The sequence below is a fragment of the Drosophila rhopaloa genome, unplaced genomic scaffold, assembly GCF_018152115.1.
Source record: "Drosophila rhopaloa isolate 14029-0021.01 unplaced genomic scaffold, ASM1815211v1 contig_115, whole genome shotgun sequence".
Classification (NCBI taxonomy): Eukaryota; Metazoa; Arthropoda; class Insecta; order Diptera; family Drosophilidae; genus Drosophila; species Drosophila rhopaloa.
Window position 1 is genome coordinate 5,041,121 of NW_025334990.1, and position 15,721 is coordinate 5,056,841.

Sequence of the window (15,721 nt, forward strand, 5' to 3'; positions counted from 1 at the left end):
GCCTTGATTTGCTCGTTAAAGATTTTTTCTCATAATAAATATGGCACACAAGGTGCATTCAAAATTTTCAATGAAACCACAAGCCGCAGATAAAACAAAAAAAATCATCCAGCAGAAAAGCAAGAAACTTTCTAAGTCATCAGTTTAAAAACTAATCCTCCTTCAAAATAAACTACAATAAACTCCATAATGGTTCGAAGAAGGGTATCGACGAATTCGGCCAAGCTGGCTTCGATGAACGCCTATCAGCAGTTGTGGCAGCAGCAGCAACAGCAATATGCCAGGAATCCCTTGGTCGCCTCAATGCCGGAATATTGGCACTCCGTGTGCAACAAGTTGGGAGGCGCCATGCCTCGAATGGCGGCAATGGCTCCACCGGAGGTCAGCAGCCGGAAATTGAGTCGTCTGCGTCGTCAGCTGATGAAAGTGCCCAGAGAAGCAGTTCCGTTGCAGAGCTTCATACCAAATTATGGGCTGCAGCAGCATCCGCAACTGCAATTCCAGCAGATATATCGCACCGCGGGAAATATACCCTACCTAAGACAAGGCGTTTCCAAGGCAGCCCTGCCACAACCAGGTTGCTTTTTGGCCACGTGTCAAAGCCAATGCTTAAGGAATTTACCAGCAACATCAGCAGCAGCACTAGGTGTTGCACCCACCGCACCGCAGCAACATCACGGAGCTTTGCATTTCAATCAGGGGAATTTATTCGATTACCCGGCAACGGTGAGTGCTATGCAATGGCAACAGCAGCAATATCAAGTGCAGCAGCAACACAAGCAATTTCTTATGCAACAGCAACAGAAAGCAGTGCCTGCCAGTATTTTGAAGAAGTCGTCAAGATTTGAAGTTGGTCACAACTTTGGTAGTGATTTGCAGGCCTCCGATCCCTTGAAATCCAAACGAGTGACCATCAAAGGCACAGCTGCCACACGTTCCATGTATCAAGAACCAGTAGTTCAACCAATCAAGCCCGAGATTCCACCCAAGCCAAATAAAAGAATGAAACAAAATATACTGAAGAAAGAACGCCAAAAACTGCAGCAGTTGCAAATCCAACATGACCTTCTGAAACAGCATCAATCTTTGCAAGATCAGAAAGAACGGGAAGAGGTGCAACACAAAAAAAAACAACAGCAGCAACATCTCTTGCAACACCAACAGGAGTTGAGGAAGCAGCATCTACATCGGGAAACCCAGCTGCAACTGGATCAAAGTAAAAGCTTTAATTTCGGGAAATTCGCCAACCACTTTATAGAAGGATGCAGTTGGGCCTCAGATACAGAATCTTCCATGTACACAGCAGCAAATGCAGAAATAAAACCAGCAAAGCAGCAAAATATGCCACAGGTTCCTAAGCAAGTTCAGAGTTGTGGGTCTAAGAGCTTTTCCTACGAAGAAACCAGAGATGAGATTAAAAAGGATTTCATAAATAAGTTCCAAGCTAACCCAGAAAAGTCGGAGCTTCTCAACCGAGAGGGTAAGACGTCTTCGAAGCGCTTTCTGAATCGTCAAGCCAGAAGACTGGATTTAGGAAACGATAGCAGCACCGTAACCCTAACCAAAGAACAAGATCAGTCAAAGTCTCAATATCAAAGTCGAACCTCGTTGACCGACAAAGCCACAAACACTCTGGATGATATATTGAAACCTGGACCTAAGCAAGTTCTTTCGTCCACCTCAGCAACTAGTAAGGGATCGAGAAAATTAAACATCAATGAGCTGTTAAGAAACGAAAAAGTCAAGGGACTAGAGGGCAATCCCATGTGGCATTCACTCATGCAACTAGTGGCTCACATGTGCGAGTCCAGGGAAAGTGAAAAGGACGATAAGGAGCCAAAGAGTCGCTTAATGGCAGGATCTGGATCCGAAGGTTGCCAAAAGCAGTACTCTGTGTACTTGTTGGTTACCTCCGATGAGGAGGACGAAGAGGGAAATCCATCCAAACCAAAAGTTGAGCATTCGAAAAGTGAACCAAAATTGGCGAGTGATAAAGGGATTCATGGAGAAGAGTACGCCAATCGCTGCTGCAATGTTTATGAGGCAGAACATCCCAGGTCAGTTAATTGATAATTGTGCATGTCATAAGTGATGCAACAGAAATCTCTAAAGGTTTGAGACAACTTTTAAAGATTTCTGTACCACCCCTATTTAATGTATGAAATATTGAAGTACTACAAAATTAATTAGCTAACATCTTAAATCCTTACCTCAGGTTAGGTCGCCGGAAACGGTATCGGAAGCGATTGAACCCCCGCCTGGTTAATCTTTCCATCCCCTACCCTTGCACGCAATCGCAGCTGCCAATGAGAAGACCGCTCCACTGGCCCAAGCCCGATTTCTCCAAGTCCAAAAGTCGTTTGAACCGTACTCGCAACCCATCTCGATGTCGTTCCCGCTCCTCAACCAAGTTGACACTGAAGTTGCGAAACCAGAGATCACTAAGCTCAGCTCTTGACGAGAAACACAGCTGGCGACTGTGGGAGGATCTGCCGATGACGGCCAAAGCTCTGAATAAGGCATATAGCCGCATAATGCCTCTTCCTGGTGCTAAACGAATCTGCTCTGAGATATAGGACATCCAAAAATGATTTTGTTAACTAACTCTAGACAAGCCAATTTCAGATCATCGACGAATTCTAAGGCACAGCTTTATTCCACCAAGAACATATTTATTTGGGGAACAGAGCTGTTCCCAAAATTTCGTTCTTAGTCTGAGATTTTTTCCTATTTCAAATAAAAGCCTAAACCTTGAGTTTTAAGTCATCATTACAAGTATGTCGGGGTATACCTAAGCTATATTTTTTGTAGAAATACATTTGTAATTAAAAAAGTTTGTCTAAATTTATTTAATGTAACCAGATGATTTCTAACTGAGCCAAGAGATCGGACACCGGATGTATTCAATACAATTTCCAGAACACAAATTTCCCTTCAATGGCTTATTCAGTTGGCTTGCCCGCTCAATTAATTAAGAAGAATTACCTGATCATCGAGAATCCTACAAATGGAAGGAGCACATGCACCGAAACCATCGATGCACATATCGACAACAACGTGATTTCCTTTGATCAGAAGAGGGGATCCAAGCTTCACAGAAGTTCATCGTTCTCAGTTTTTGGATCGACTTTTGTTGGCTTGACCCTTGTCCCCGAAAGGAGAAGGAGGGTTTCTGGCGGGAATGGAAAGTACCATCAGCAGTCAAATTTACTACGCAACCCACTGGTTGTGAGGAGTGGCGAGATTCCAGATCAGGACGAGTGCGCTCCCAGCTGCCCATATCGCAATTATCAGAATCAGAACAATCAACAGCAGGATACCAATCAATATAATAGCCAGGATTACCAGCGAACTGGAACCGCACCATGCCAGACGGGTTATTATGACAATAGCCCACCCCAGCAATATTATGCACCACAAGGGTATCAAGGTTATGTGCCGCAGGGCAGGACTCAAGCTCATTCCAAGGATCGCAGTGCAAGTGATTGTGGTTGCGATCCATCGCCAGGCAAACGGGCTTACCGAACACCCTCCTCGCACTACATGGAATACAGGGAGTTCCAGCACAGTCCCAAGAAGAATCCTGCCCTAGACAGACCGCAATATGAAGAATATCCAGCAGAATCCCACAGGAGTAATCGGTTGGAGAGAAAGGCGTCCGAATGCAGCTGTGATTCGGATTCCTTGCCAGGAAGACAGCCAGTTCAGAGAACTAACCGATTGCAGAGAAAGACTTCGATATGCTGCTGTGAGTCGGATTCTCCGCCAGGAAGGCAGCTAGTTCAGAGGACCAATCGGTTGGAGCGAAAGGAATCAGAATGTTGCTGCTTGCCTGAATCCTCGCCAGGAAAGCGAGTTCAGAGGAAAAATCAGACAGATAAAAATTATTACCAGAGAAAACCTACTCCCTCAGCTCAAACTTGCCCTATTCGCTGCCATGCTCGGTCCCACATTCAGGCAACTCCTCCTCCACCTGCACCAAAGCGAAAGTGTCTTGCTGCTACGTCACCACCACCCACTTGCAGAAAACCCGCGCCCAGATCAAGGTCAATGAATTCCACAAAAAGAGGCAGCAAGAGGAGATGCAGTGCCTGCGATGAAAGGGACTCCTATCGATATTCCGATGGAGAACCCACCGATTACGTAGAGCGAAGTCATTCTGCGACAGAGGTCCTTAGAAATCCTTTGGTTCAATCTCGTTCGAGCTGCGATGGTTTGCCACAGGCAAGTTACAGTCCAGAGTGTGTCCAGCAAAAACCACGAAGCTGCAGAAAACCCAAAGCGGAAAAGCGTAGTAGCTCTCGAAGAGGACCTCCAATCTGCTCCAACGAAACCCTGATGGAGAAGCCAGTAAAGAGCTACCGTTTCAATTGCCCAGAGAATGGGAGATGTGCGTCCTGTCGAAAACTCTGCCCGAAGTGCAACAAGATAAAGGCCCAAAGTAAGAAAAGTGCATTGGTCAAGAGATGTGTCACATCGGTGGCACAGAAATGCTGCCCCACGTGCGGACTACTACCCATGATGCCTAACATTTCTATACCGGATGTTACCAGCGTAAGATTAGACAATATAGTTTAATATGACCATATATTTATAAACTTTATTAATATTATTATTATTATTCTCATGTTAGTTATTTTTAAGTTACCACAATTAGAATTCCAGGGTCCATAACTTTACCAAATGTAAGCCGATCTCAAAGTGGCATATCTATAAAGACTTGCGGTTTGATTCTCTAAAAATCTGTTTTCAAATTTGTCATTTTAATGTTGATTAATTTTTTGACTCATTTTCATGTTAGTTATTTCTAAGTTCCCGATGTCTTGTAATAGGGTGACCCAAAATTCGGCTTCTAGAGTCCATAACTTTACCAAATTTAAACCGATTCCAAAGTGGCCTACCTCTTAAGACTTGTGGTTTTATTCTCTATAAACCTGCATTCAAGTTTTTAATTTTTTTTGAGTTGGTAGTTTTCTACAAAAACTGTATATATTACTCGCATTGCACTGTTTAAAATTTTGTCAAACTCACTTTTTTTTTTAAATAGAGCAACCGCATCATCTACAAGACGCTGGGCCGATGTCGACCTAGGAAGGTACCCAAAACTAGATACGAGCTGACCATTTGCTGCAAGAAGCGTTGTCAGGGCGGCAGGAACTCTCACTACATGACGGGCACTATTGCTACGAGTCTGAAAAGAAGAGCTAAGGCAGTGATTCCTGGAGGCACTCAGGTGGCGCCATCAAGAAGCTACAGACAGGGTAAGTATATGCTTGCTTACCATGAAGTTATTTCTTAAGGGAATCAGACAATCGTTTTCTTCAGGTCAAAATGTTACCAGTCCAATCCATACAAGGAGCCAGAGCAGAGCAGGTCATTCATATGTGAGCCAGGAGCGTTCTAGTCAACCTGGTCAGCACCGAGAAAGATCAGCTGCTCCACAGCATTTCCAAATGCGTTCTCCTCCTGAAAACTTGGTGCAAAAGTCGGAAAGAAGGCAGAGCGAAAGGGAATCAAATCCCGCATCCCTTTCTCAGCAAAGGACTAGAGCTTTATCGCCAATAGTAAATGTTCCTGGTTCTTCACGTCATCATGACTCTCAAAGAGGTTCTCTCCAATCTAGGGAACACTCGCCACAAGCACATTCTTATAGATCACAACCAGAACCAGCACATTCCCATAGATCTCAACCTGATCCACATTCTTATAGATCTAAGCCTGAACTACCCTCATCTTCCTATAGATCTCAATCTGGTCCAGCTATCTCCAATAGGACTGATCCAGATCCCCCACGTATATCACCGGCTTATTTAGAACCTGCGTTACTCGATCCGCAGTCCAATCGAAAGGCAGCTTCCTACTTGGGCACCGATGTGAATCCCTTCTACAGAGGTAGTTTCCTGAAAGTGCGTTGCTCACGGGAATCGCCTCAGACTCGCCTGAATCCCATTCACCAAAGAGGCGAGAAAACCAATGAGCAGCCTAAACCGCCTAGAACTCCGGGTATCGTCTTACCCGTAAAGTACAATAGATTAAGCCAATTGCATGCTTGGGTATTTGGAGATCCCTTTGTGACTGGACATGACAGCCTGGGAACCTGGAGCTGGCGACAGATTTTCGGGCGCAGCAAGAAGCGGAGTAAGTCCGCCAAGCCATTGGAGTCAAAAAAATAGGCCACGAGTCTCATGTCCGAATCGAAACCTTTTAAAATGAAACATTTCGTTAACAACAAAATTATGGGCCACTGCCGGAGCTCGGAGCAGTCAAGAAATGAGACGGGTCGCGAGAGCCAAACCGATTTTTCGCAAGATAGTCGCAATGATGTATGTAAAAAGCCACGTCCTGTTCCACAAAGTCCGTGTCCTGGCAGCCAGAATGCGCCAGAGAGTATGTACATCCTGAAGAACTGCGATCGGTGTCAGGATTATACGGTGCAGCCATGCAATAAGAAATGCAAATGTGCGAAAAGGAATACGCACTGCTCAGGTCAGTGTGATATTACGAGTCAGGGGAAATCGCGAATGGGATCCCAGGAGAGCCTAACAGAGGAGGTGCCACTAAAGTCAAAATCATCGAGATTTGCCCCTGACCCTGTCTCATATCGTGGAATGGGAGGCACAGCTCCAGTTTGCCAACTTTGCGGACATGAGGAAATCCATCAAGCAGGTCAAAGCATTTGTCCGATTTGCAATCAAAAGATCCAGGCGGCCGTGGACAATTATTACGTGCAATGCAAGGGACAATGTCAACAGACGGCATGTCAACCATGTATGCATCAACCGGTTCAGCAACAGCCTCCGCCACATCCACTGCCATATAACCATCCACATCCACAACAGCCCCAGCCACCTGGTCAATGGCACCAGTTAAATGGTAGTGGTCCTCATTATGGTAACCAACAGCAGCAGGGTGACCAGCCCTTCAACATCATTGTCCTGCAGGATTGCAACAATCATGCCCTGATCGATCAGCTAACAACTGCTATAAATCGCGGAGGAGGTCAAATGCATATGCCGACGGAAACACAGCACCCTGAATACAACAATTACCCGAATAACTATCGTAACCAACCACTAAGCGGGTATATAGACTACGAGTTCCTGGACCTCAATCGCAAGTGGTACGAACCGGAAAGGGAGGATAGGTGCGATTACGGATACGATATGAGTCCTTGGTCCATGGATTCCTACACCAGAGATGGTAAGTTTTAATCAATCCCCAATACAATCATAAGATTAAATTATAATATTAAATTAAATTAATTAATTTATAATTATTTAATTAAATATTTCAGGATATGAAGACGATAGATACCAGAATTGCTGTTCGTACCACAGTTACAACTGTTCTTGTGATGATGATCTCCACAAGAAACAAGGACCTTGGGGCAATGGTCAGATGAACGAACAAGGTCAGATGAACGAACAAGGTCAGATGAACGAACAAGGTCAGGGTCAAGGTCAGGGCCAGGGTCAAGGTCAGGGTCAGGGTCAGCACTTCGGCCAAGCTCATAGTTGCACCTGCAACTGCGAGTTCTGCCGCAAAGGATTCGAGTCCAGGGAAAAGCTGGCCATGCTGATTGCCCAGGCATTAGAGATCTTCATCTGCAATCATAATGCCAAAAATGATAACGATAAGGACGGCAAGGCAAAAGATGCAGAGAAAAAGGTTAAGAAAAACAAGAAGAAACCTAAAAGAAGGATGAGCACAGAACCGGCTATAGCTTCTCCTGTTAAGAAACTGATTAGTTCAAAAGGGGAAAGTCTTCCGGTGACTAGAGTGGCGAGCAAAGCCCAACTTAGTGCGGCACCTTCGCCGTTTTCCAAGGCTACCTCCCTCTACAGCGTGGTGTCCTCGAAACATGTACTAAATCCAGCCACTTCGGTTCACAACGAACCCAGCATGGTTTTTCTTAAAACCCAGTCCAGAATCAATGTCCAACCCGAAGAGAAGAGCCCATTCTTTCTGCCCAACTGCCAGGAACATCGCTGCAAGTACGACTGCAACGGACCTTGTTCCCGACCACCGCATAATTGTGGAAAGGGCTGCAAGGGCCACTGCCGAGGACCCTGCTCCAATCCGAAGTCGAAAGGTGGTGGCGATGGTCGAAATCGCAGCCAGAAAAATCTACACGGTCCGCGGCACACCCGCTGCCAGCAGTGCAACCAGGGCGGCGAAGGTCGCCAGTGGCAGGAAGTGGGGGCAAGTGAGTGCCCGAAGGGCAACAGTTCGGAGCCAGCCACAGGATGTGCGGCCTGTGGGCCCACCAAGGATCGCAATGAGGGCGGCGGCAAGAGCGCCCTTCTGGGCCTCAGTCCCATTGCCCACTATCGACCCGGAATGTTGCAGTTTCCGGTGAACTACCTCCTGGCGGGAACCAATTTCCGACGGAGTCTGGTTCGCACCGCCGCCGGAGTTACGCTGCACCAAAAACCCTATGTGGACATGGCCAATGCGAAGGATCTGCCCCATTTTCCCTGCCGCAAAAAGAGCAGCAGTCCACCACGTCCAAGGCCCCCTAAAAAGTGGCTCTGAGCTCCAGCCGCGTCTCCGAAAATTATGCATTGTAGAGTATCGAAGACCCATGGGGTTATCCTTCGATCGATATAGTGCATAAGTTCGCCCAGTCGCGAAGTGGCTTATAGTTTTAGTTCCCAAAATTCTTAAGTGTCCCTCTTTTTTATTCAGTATTTCACATATGCAATAAACCAGTTAATAATCAACCCCAAAATGGTCATACGTTTTTAATGGGACGTTTTGGTTCTGAAAACGGTTAGTATTCGGATAATTCCAGTACGATTCCATATCTTATTATCGTATATAAAATATTAATATATTTTACTGTTAAAACCAATTGAACTTACACCCTATTTATACCCACTTGTCTATGAAAGAACTGATTAAATTTGACGTATTCTTCTAAATAGCTTTGGTCCTTTGTATTATCGATACTTATTAGTTTTCTTTAAGCACAATATATTTATCTGTCTTCGCACACAGTTACTCATATTATAATCCGTCTGTTTTTCTCGTTTGCAACAAACCAGCAAATTTCCTACTAATTTCCGGATCTTCCGGCTTCCGACTTCCGTTTTTCGTCGGACGTTGGCACTGCCGCTTCCGCTTCCTGTGGCCCAGATTAACCGCTTAGAGCGGTGCAAATCAAAAGACGTGGACAGCAATGAGCAGGGACAAACAATTAACGCCGCAGGCGTTTCCTCATCGCCACCGACCAAAAGTCACTAATCACCGGCAATATTTTGGGAGTTGTATACCTGAACGGGACGTGAGCGGACAATGGACCCACAATCAAATTGAGCCTGCTGCAGCAGCTTCCTGCGCTGCATTTCACACTGCCTCGAAACGAGAAACTAATTTGGTTTCCCCGCTGCGTTTGCCTTGCCACATGTCCTGCGGAGAGGATGTCGGGATGGCTACACTCAGAATAACAAGCTAGTACAAATTGACCAAAATATGGCAAGATACAGCAATATATTCTTATTAATTTATGGAAGGTATGAAAATAAATGGATCATAACACACACAAAAATGGCTTCGTCAAATTGACCAATGCAAATTAGTTTTGTAATTAGTGAAAATAGTAGTACTTGCGTTAGGCTATTATAATTCCCAACTGGTTATAGCGCTCTCTATACCTTCCTGTATAATTTCTGTAGAAAGTCTTAAGGAAAGTCTTATTTTAAAAATGGTTACCTTATAATTAAAACTAGTAATTGATACATCTGCAATATTTTCCTGAGTGTAAAAAGGTTAATTGCAACGCATAGCCTTCTACGCACTTTTCCTCGCTCAGCAGGACATCCTTTTCCTTGTTATTGTTGTTTGACAACATTTGTTTTTACAATTCCCTGCGTTCGTCTTCCTCGGTTTCCCCTGCTCCTGTTTTGTGTACAGAGAACGCGCCTTCTCTCCTGGATTCCCGTTTCCGCTCAGGAGAAGCCCTAATTTCTGCCCTCACCCCCGACCTCGAGCAACAGATGATTCCTGCAGCTCCTGCAGGAGGACCTAATCCCATGTGTTGTTTGGCGAACGGGATGCGGGCCAGCAGGCATTTGGGCAGGAAATGAAATTGTCTAGGCTCAAATATTTGGCAAATGCGCCGAGCCATTCACTCAGCGGATGCACGTATTTATGGATTGTCGATTGGTATCGGCCCATTGTTCTGTTTGTCTTTGCCAAACTGAATCCGTTAGTTCTATTTAAGAGTACAACTTTTGTTGACAGGTTGGGAAATTTGATTAGTGCTGCTTTTATTTATTTAAACATCGATTAACCCAATCATTTTCCGATCTAGTTAGTTTATATGTTGGTATATTAAGTTAAAGCCACCAGGTTAAGGGACTAATTCATATATTTAGCTGTTATGGATATAATGGGGACCCATTAGATTCATTTTAAAAAGGTTGTTTTGTACGAAAAAATATCCAATATTGGTTAACAAAGAATTACCCTAAAATAGCATAATTTACTTCTTTCAGGTATAATTAAATATTCAAAAGATGAAGTAATTGTCTCAAAATTGAATAAGTTTTTGAGTGTCAGTATAATGATTTCTATAATTATTCATACATTTAATGCATTTTTGTATAATTATCCCCCAGGCATTTGTTTAGAATTTACACAAAAAACACAAGACATTGGAGTTGACATAAAGAAAATTTAACGAAAATGTATTGTTTTTATTTTCCTAAAGTGTTTTTATGTACAATACTATAACTAAAGTAAGAGATACCTTATTGGCATTGCCAAAAAAACACATATAAAGTTAATTGTATGCATTTATCTACATGAACCTTTCCGAAAGTAAATATTTTTCTAAACCCTGGTGTACCTTGCTACCTACTTCCTACTTCCCATCCGTTTGGGCCGCCCACAATCGTGATCGGATCGGATTTGTGTAAGTGGTTTAACTAACAAAGAACCGTCGCCTCATTAGATATTTCCCTTCGGAGACAATCTGGTGAGCTTTCCTCACTAGTTATGCGGTCTTTATTTCGGTTCTGTGCGTGGATTGTTCTGGGGCACGTTGTTGTAGGCTTACGTTAGTTTACTGCCCGGTGGGTTGAACCACAAACCATTTACGAGACACGTTTTGTAAGTTCCCATTGTCGACGACGGTGTTGTTGCCGTTAATCAGATTCACGGAGCATTTCTTCACCGTCGTTCTCTTTATTTACTTTCATTGTTATCATTTGAAAATGCCTTAATCCGAATTTATGAAACGAAAGCGGAAGTCGGCTGCGGCTTGTTGCCCTATTGTCTCCAGTATTCGGTGCGCGGTTTCCCAGCTCCCGGTGATATACCCATCAGATCTTGCCTTGGAATCTCTGTTACACTCAGGAAAAGATGGGTGTTATTTCTCTCTTTAACTTATTATCATTTAAAGAAAGATAACAAGGCCCGATATCTCAATGTTTTTTTGAGTTTTAGAGTTCAGTCAAATAGCAGTTTAACTGAAAAAACTAGAGGCAATGTTCTACTTAATATTTGTAGATCGGCAAAAAAAGGTTAACGGATAAATAGTTTTTTTTTAACTTTTTCTGACAGTTTATAAACATTTTTGTTTTTTATTCAGTTTTCACAATTTGACACAAATATAAAATATAATTACTAATTTAGGGAAAGGAGTAACTAGCTACTGTGTCAATTGACTCGATATTTTTTGTTCATTAGTCTCGAACTCATTAGTTTGAGAGGTTTTCAATACTTTGTAAAATAAATTTGGGAAGAAAGTTTTTTGTTAATTCTTAAGATATAATATTTTAGGAATCTAAAAAATGCTTTCCAAGCTGATTACTGTCGAAACCGTGTAAACCAAAAAACGTAATTTTTTTGAGTGTAGTAATTCTTGCCGACTGTGTGGCATTTTCGTTGCGATGTTTGTGTCTGCCGTTTCTTTACGAGCGCGTCTTTTTTCCAGCTTTTTTATTTACGGTTACTTGATTTGGTTTTATTATTATTTTTCTGATTGATTCGAACGTTTTCGTAATAAGATTTCAGTTGGAAACATAAGAAAACCGGCGAAACCCCGGGAAATCCGAGGAAAACCGGGGAAAACATGACAGCTGCTACGCCTCCCGGCAGATTTCTCCGAAGGAAAACGCTGAAAACTTTATGACGGAAGATGCCACACAATCTGTTTATTGATTTATAGTCTGGGGAAAGTGCCAATAAAACGCCGAGCACGAACTGGAAGCTGTTCGGGATTAGTTCTCCGGAGGGGAAATCCCCCTATGCGATCGTTAAATGGACTATCCTATTCTATGGTACACTCACTGCATCTACTTTCTGTATATTTTTGTAGACATTTAATGACTATGACTGCCGAGCTGGAGCCGAGGAAATTTTCGAAAATATATATGGCTCGTAAATCGTTTAGTTCGGGGGTGGTTTATCTCTATAAATAGCAGGAGACACACGGAATATTGGATGGATATTTTAAGGAATTTGATATATATCCACGGCACACGCTCCCCATTCCCAATGCCAATCCCCTTACAGCTTGCCAGATGTACGTAAGTGTAAATTAACCATCGTGGCCGATCGTGTTGGGGGTTTAACTTCCTTTGCCGGCAATTTATGCGCAAACACAATCCGGACTCCGGCACGTAATTGAAAATCAACAAAACTAAGCAAATATCCAGGCATTCCTTTGGGCAATTATCAGCCGGACACACAGAAATTACCTCACAGAGTCACGTACGTGCGCCTAAGTAAACATCCTTTTCAGGCCTCTCCTTCCAGCGTATTATTATTTTTTTTGGCAACTTTCATTGCACATCCTGTCCAAGGCGATTCTTATCGTTTACGAGATACCCCTCCCAAATGTGTAGATTCAAATTCCGATTCCTGGCCAGACAATAGGGAAAAACGTAGCAATTGGATGCAAGGCAGCTGTTTTGGCTTGGGTTCGTATGTGGACAGGATGAGCTAGGGATTAACTGTATGTGCACTGAAAATAACTATCCAGAATTAGAAAATCGATGTTTGTGGAAGGAATAATTTATTGTTAGGAATGGGGATAAAAAATATGTTTTTAATGAACAAAAATAATCACGGCAGTTTGACAATAAATCTATACCAATTCTGAAGCACTTAGTATTTTAAAAGAGTTGATGAATTTTAATATGTGAATATAAATAGCAAAAAATTGTTAATTTTGTTTAAATAAAGTTTCTTTCTGACCTTTAAATTTTTATTTTTTAAAGATGTATATTAATTTCGTGGTCTTTAAGATCTTATACAACTTAAGTCTTTTATATATGTAAATATATAGTATATTTTGTAACAATTAGTAGCAAATTTATTTGTTAGTTCACACAAATGTAGGTGCTCATATTTGATATTTCAAAATATTTTAAATATATTCGAAGTATTAACCTGATATTTATTATACTGTTTTACTGCGTGTTTTTTGGTTGTCTCGATATGGTCAAGTGTGTACAATGCACAAACATATATTTGTATTATAAAATGCATTTTTCTCCGTGTGTTTATCTGGGTGCGTCCTTAGCCTCGCAATTAGAAATGATTAGAGCGACGCCGCAATCAATTAAGGAAAATGGTACCTACTCAATTTATTTGCCCGGCGATCGACAACTGCTGATAAACAAGCCATTAGATGCACTTGAGATCGCAACAGGACACCGCTTCAAAGAGGAGGTGCAGCATCTGCGCTGCAATTCGAGTGCATCTGATTCAAACCGATCCTCCATCCGCACCTTTTGAGGGCGTACGCGTGCCCGTGGGCGGGGGCGTGGTCCTGCAAGTGCTGATAAAATTTCCAAAGAAGCTGGCGTAACTCGATCATCGGCTTGATCCCGCTTCACGCGAGGAGCAAAAGGATTCGGGCACGCACTTGACAGCTCTCGACACATGGCTGACCCATAGAATATGCCATATGCTGCGATCACGATCCCCAAAAAGGATCTCCAGAGATATCCAGAAATCGAATGGCATGCGTGTCAGCCGCAAAACATTGAAATGCTTTTCAGTGCGCGGCAGGAAAGGGATTTCCTGTAATTACTCGGCGATCAGTACTGGCTGAATAATTAGGTTTGCTCGAAGAAATTAATGATTCAGTTACTCACAGGATAAACGAATGCCCAAGTGCTTGGGTAAAAGGATTAATCTTTGAAAATTGTTAATGAAAATGGGGATAAATTGGTTGACAAGTCAAGGCGATGAGTTGTAAACTCAGCGGGGAGTAGTTTTTGTTGACTATGACTTTAATAAGATTTAAGGAAAGTACAAAATCTGAAAATAACACTGTGCTAAATTTCAAGGGCTAATTTGCCTTCAGGTTTAAAACTTCCAAAGCAAATTGGGAAATGTTTAATATCAAATTTAGTATAATTTAAAGAACCAACCAAAAGGATTTCTTATTGTCTTAAAAATAACGATAAAGTGGGAATAGAGTTTTCCAACTTTTAATAAAAAGAATTCTAATAAAATAATTGGCAATCGAAATAAATATAAGATGCAATGCTATTTAGATTTTTAATTTTCTTCTTTTTTTTTTGCAATACGGAATTGAAACAAAATTACATTGACATTTAAATCTAGCAAAAATCCATATCAACTTATTTTTGTAAGAACTACTAGTCTCAACATAACGACTTAAAAGGAATTTTAGAAAACATTTTAAACGTTCCTACAATTCGTTTAACAAAAAGAATACTTAGTTTTAAAACATATTTATAAATCAATCAGAGAACAGAAATATCACACCGAGGGTGTTTCGAAGCTAAAAACTAATGAGTACTTGATGAAAGCATCCAAAAAGAATTTTGGAACATTTGGATGCAGGGATTAACCCAGGGGATTGCCTTTCTCTCTTTCCATATCTTCTTTTTCTAAATCCCCCTATAAATAAGAAAACAAATGCCTAAAGTCTGTTTTAAAATCCCTTAATCCTTGAACAAAAAGTGCGCGCTGCCAGCTCAAGTTAACCCACATTTTTGTAGGCCAAGGGAGAGTTTTTATTTCTGTTTCCTCCTTTTTCGAACTCGGGGAACCTTTATTCCATTGACCTCTGTTGTTGACTCAATCAGCAATGCCAACTGCCCGAGATGCGGGTCTGTTGGTACACGTGAAAAAATATCACATTTGGAAATGATAGTACAATAAATATTGACACAAATTCTGGATTTTAATATTTGATATCAAAGTTTAACTTTGATATGAGCTTTAATCTTTATCTTTGGTTTAAATTCGGTTGAAATTTGTATGGACATTATTCCTACCGAATTTCAACTTAAAAATTGTCTGAATCACACCCGAAAATATTTATTTTTAAACAAATTTCATGATAATTTTAAGCAAGTTTAATTGTTTTATCTTAATTTGTTCAGTATACGATCTAAAAATATGTAAACATTTGTCCCCAAATTATGTTGAATGTTTATTCTCCAGAGTAGCTTAGCTAAGGTGAAGAAATAACACTTATATTTAAACTTTTTTCTTAATAATGCCGATAGCAAAATTTTCCAACTGCAGATAAGTATACATATATATGCGCGATATATATGCGATATTTACTCTTTTATCCAAATTTTTTTCAGTTTACGATCTACAAATATGTCCGCAGCTGTCTGCTGAGAGTGAGAGAGAGCTGAGAGAAACTGGGGAGAAAAGCGAGAGAGCATGCGCAGAGAGAAAACCGGGAGAGGGAGAGGCCAGGCAACAAAACCCGCTGCAC

The 15,721-nt window shown here is 42.0% G+C and overlaps 3 protein-coding genes across 6 annotated transcripts; all 3 read left to right on the plus strand.

Moving 5' to 3' along the window:
- LOC108053396 (protein naked cuticle) lies at positions 1-2,755 on the plus strand. 2 transcript variants are annotated; one of them, XM_044461841.1, is made up of 2 exons: positions 1-2,057; positions 2,221-2,385. In XM_044461841.1, exons 1-2 carry the CDS (start codon positions 190-192, stop codon positions 2,264-2,266), a joined length of 1,914 nt encoding a protein of 637 aa, XP_044317776.1. In that variant the 5' UTR covers positions 1-189; the 3' UTR covers positions 2,267-2,385. The 2 variants fall into 2 exon arrangements, with proteins under 2 accessions (XP_044317776.1, XP_044317775.1); XM_044461840.1 differs by having other exon boundaries at positions 2-2,057; positions 2,216-2,755.
- Positions 2,756-2,786: 31 nt separating this feature from the next.
- Positions 2,787-6,187, plus strand: LOC108053394 (serine/arginine repetitive matrix protein 1). 2 transcript variants are annotated; one of them, XM_017136031.2, is made up of 4 exons: positions 2,787-4,554; positions 5,048-5,261; positions 5,326-5,564; positions 5,744-5,899. In XM_017136031.2, exons 1-4 carry the CDS (start codon positions 2,938-2,940, stop codon positions 5,771-5,773), a joined length of 2,100 nt encoding a protein of 699 aa, XP_016991520.1. In that variant the 5' UTR covers positions 2,787-2,937; the 3' UTR covers positions 5,774-5,899. The 2 variants fall into 2 exon arrangements, with proteins under 2 accessions (XP_016991520.1, XP_016991519.1); XM_017136030.2 differs by having other exon boundaries at positions 5,326-6,187.
- A 22-nt stretch (positions 6,188-6,209) lies between these two features.
- On the plus strand, positions 6,210-8,731 carry LOC108053395. Of its 2 annotated transcripts, XM_017136034.2 has the most exons (3): positions 6,210-7,200; positions 7,295-7,416; positions 7,447-8,731. In XM_017136034.2, the coding sequence occupies exons 1-3, from the start codon at positions 6,210-6,212 to the stop codon at positions 8,533-8,535; spliced, it is 2,202 nt and encodes a 733-aa protein (XP_016991523.2). In that variant the 3' UTR covers positions 8,536-8,731. The 2 variants fall into 2 exon arrangements, with proteins under 2 accessions (XP_016991523.2, XP_016991522.2); XM_017136033.2 differs by having other exon boundaries at positions 7,295-8,731.
- Positions 8,732-15,721: the final 6,990 nt, after the last annotated feature.

Excerpts from the sequence above, each read along its gene's own strand:
- LOC108053396 (XM_044461840.1), top strand. The coding sequence starts at position 190 with ATGGTTCGAAGAAGGGTATCGACGAATTCGGCCAAGCTGGCTTCGATG. Across the intron at positions 2,058-2,215 it reads TATGAGGCAGAACATCCCAG|GTTAGGTCGCCGGAAACGGT; the intron begins GTCAGTTAATTG and ends TCCTTACCTCAG.
- LOC108053394 (XM_017136030.2), top strand. The coding sequence starts at position 2,938 with ATGGCTTATTCAGTTGGCTTGCCCGCTCAATTAATTAAGAAGAATTAC. Across the intron at positions 4,555-5,047 it reads CTATACCGGATGTTACCAGC|AGCAACCGCATCATCTACAA; the intron begins GTAAGATTAGAC and ends TTTTTTAAATAG. Across the intron at positions 5,262-5,325 it reads ATCAAGAAGCTACAGACAGG|GTCAAAATGTTACCAGTCCA; the intron begins GTAAGTATATGC and ends CGTTTTCTTCAG.
- LOC108053395 (XM_017136033.2), top strand. The coding sequence starts at position 6,210 with ATGAAACATTTCGTTAACAACAAAATTATGGGCCACTGCCGGAGCTCG. Across the intron at positions 7,201-7,294 it reads GGATTCCTACACCAGAGATG|GATATGAAGACGATAGATAC; the intron begins GTAAGTTTTAAT and ends TAAATATTTCAG.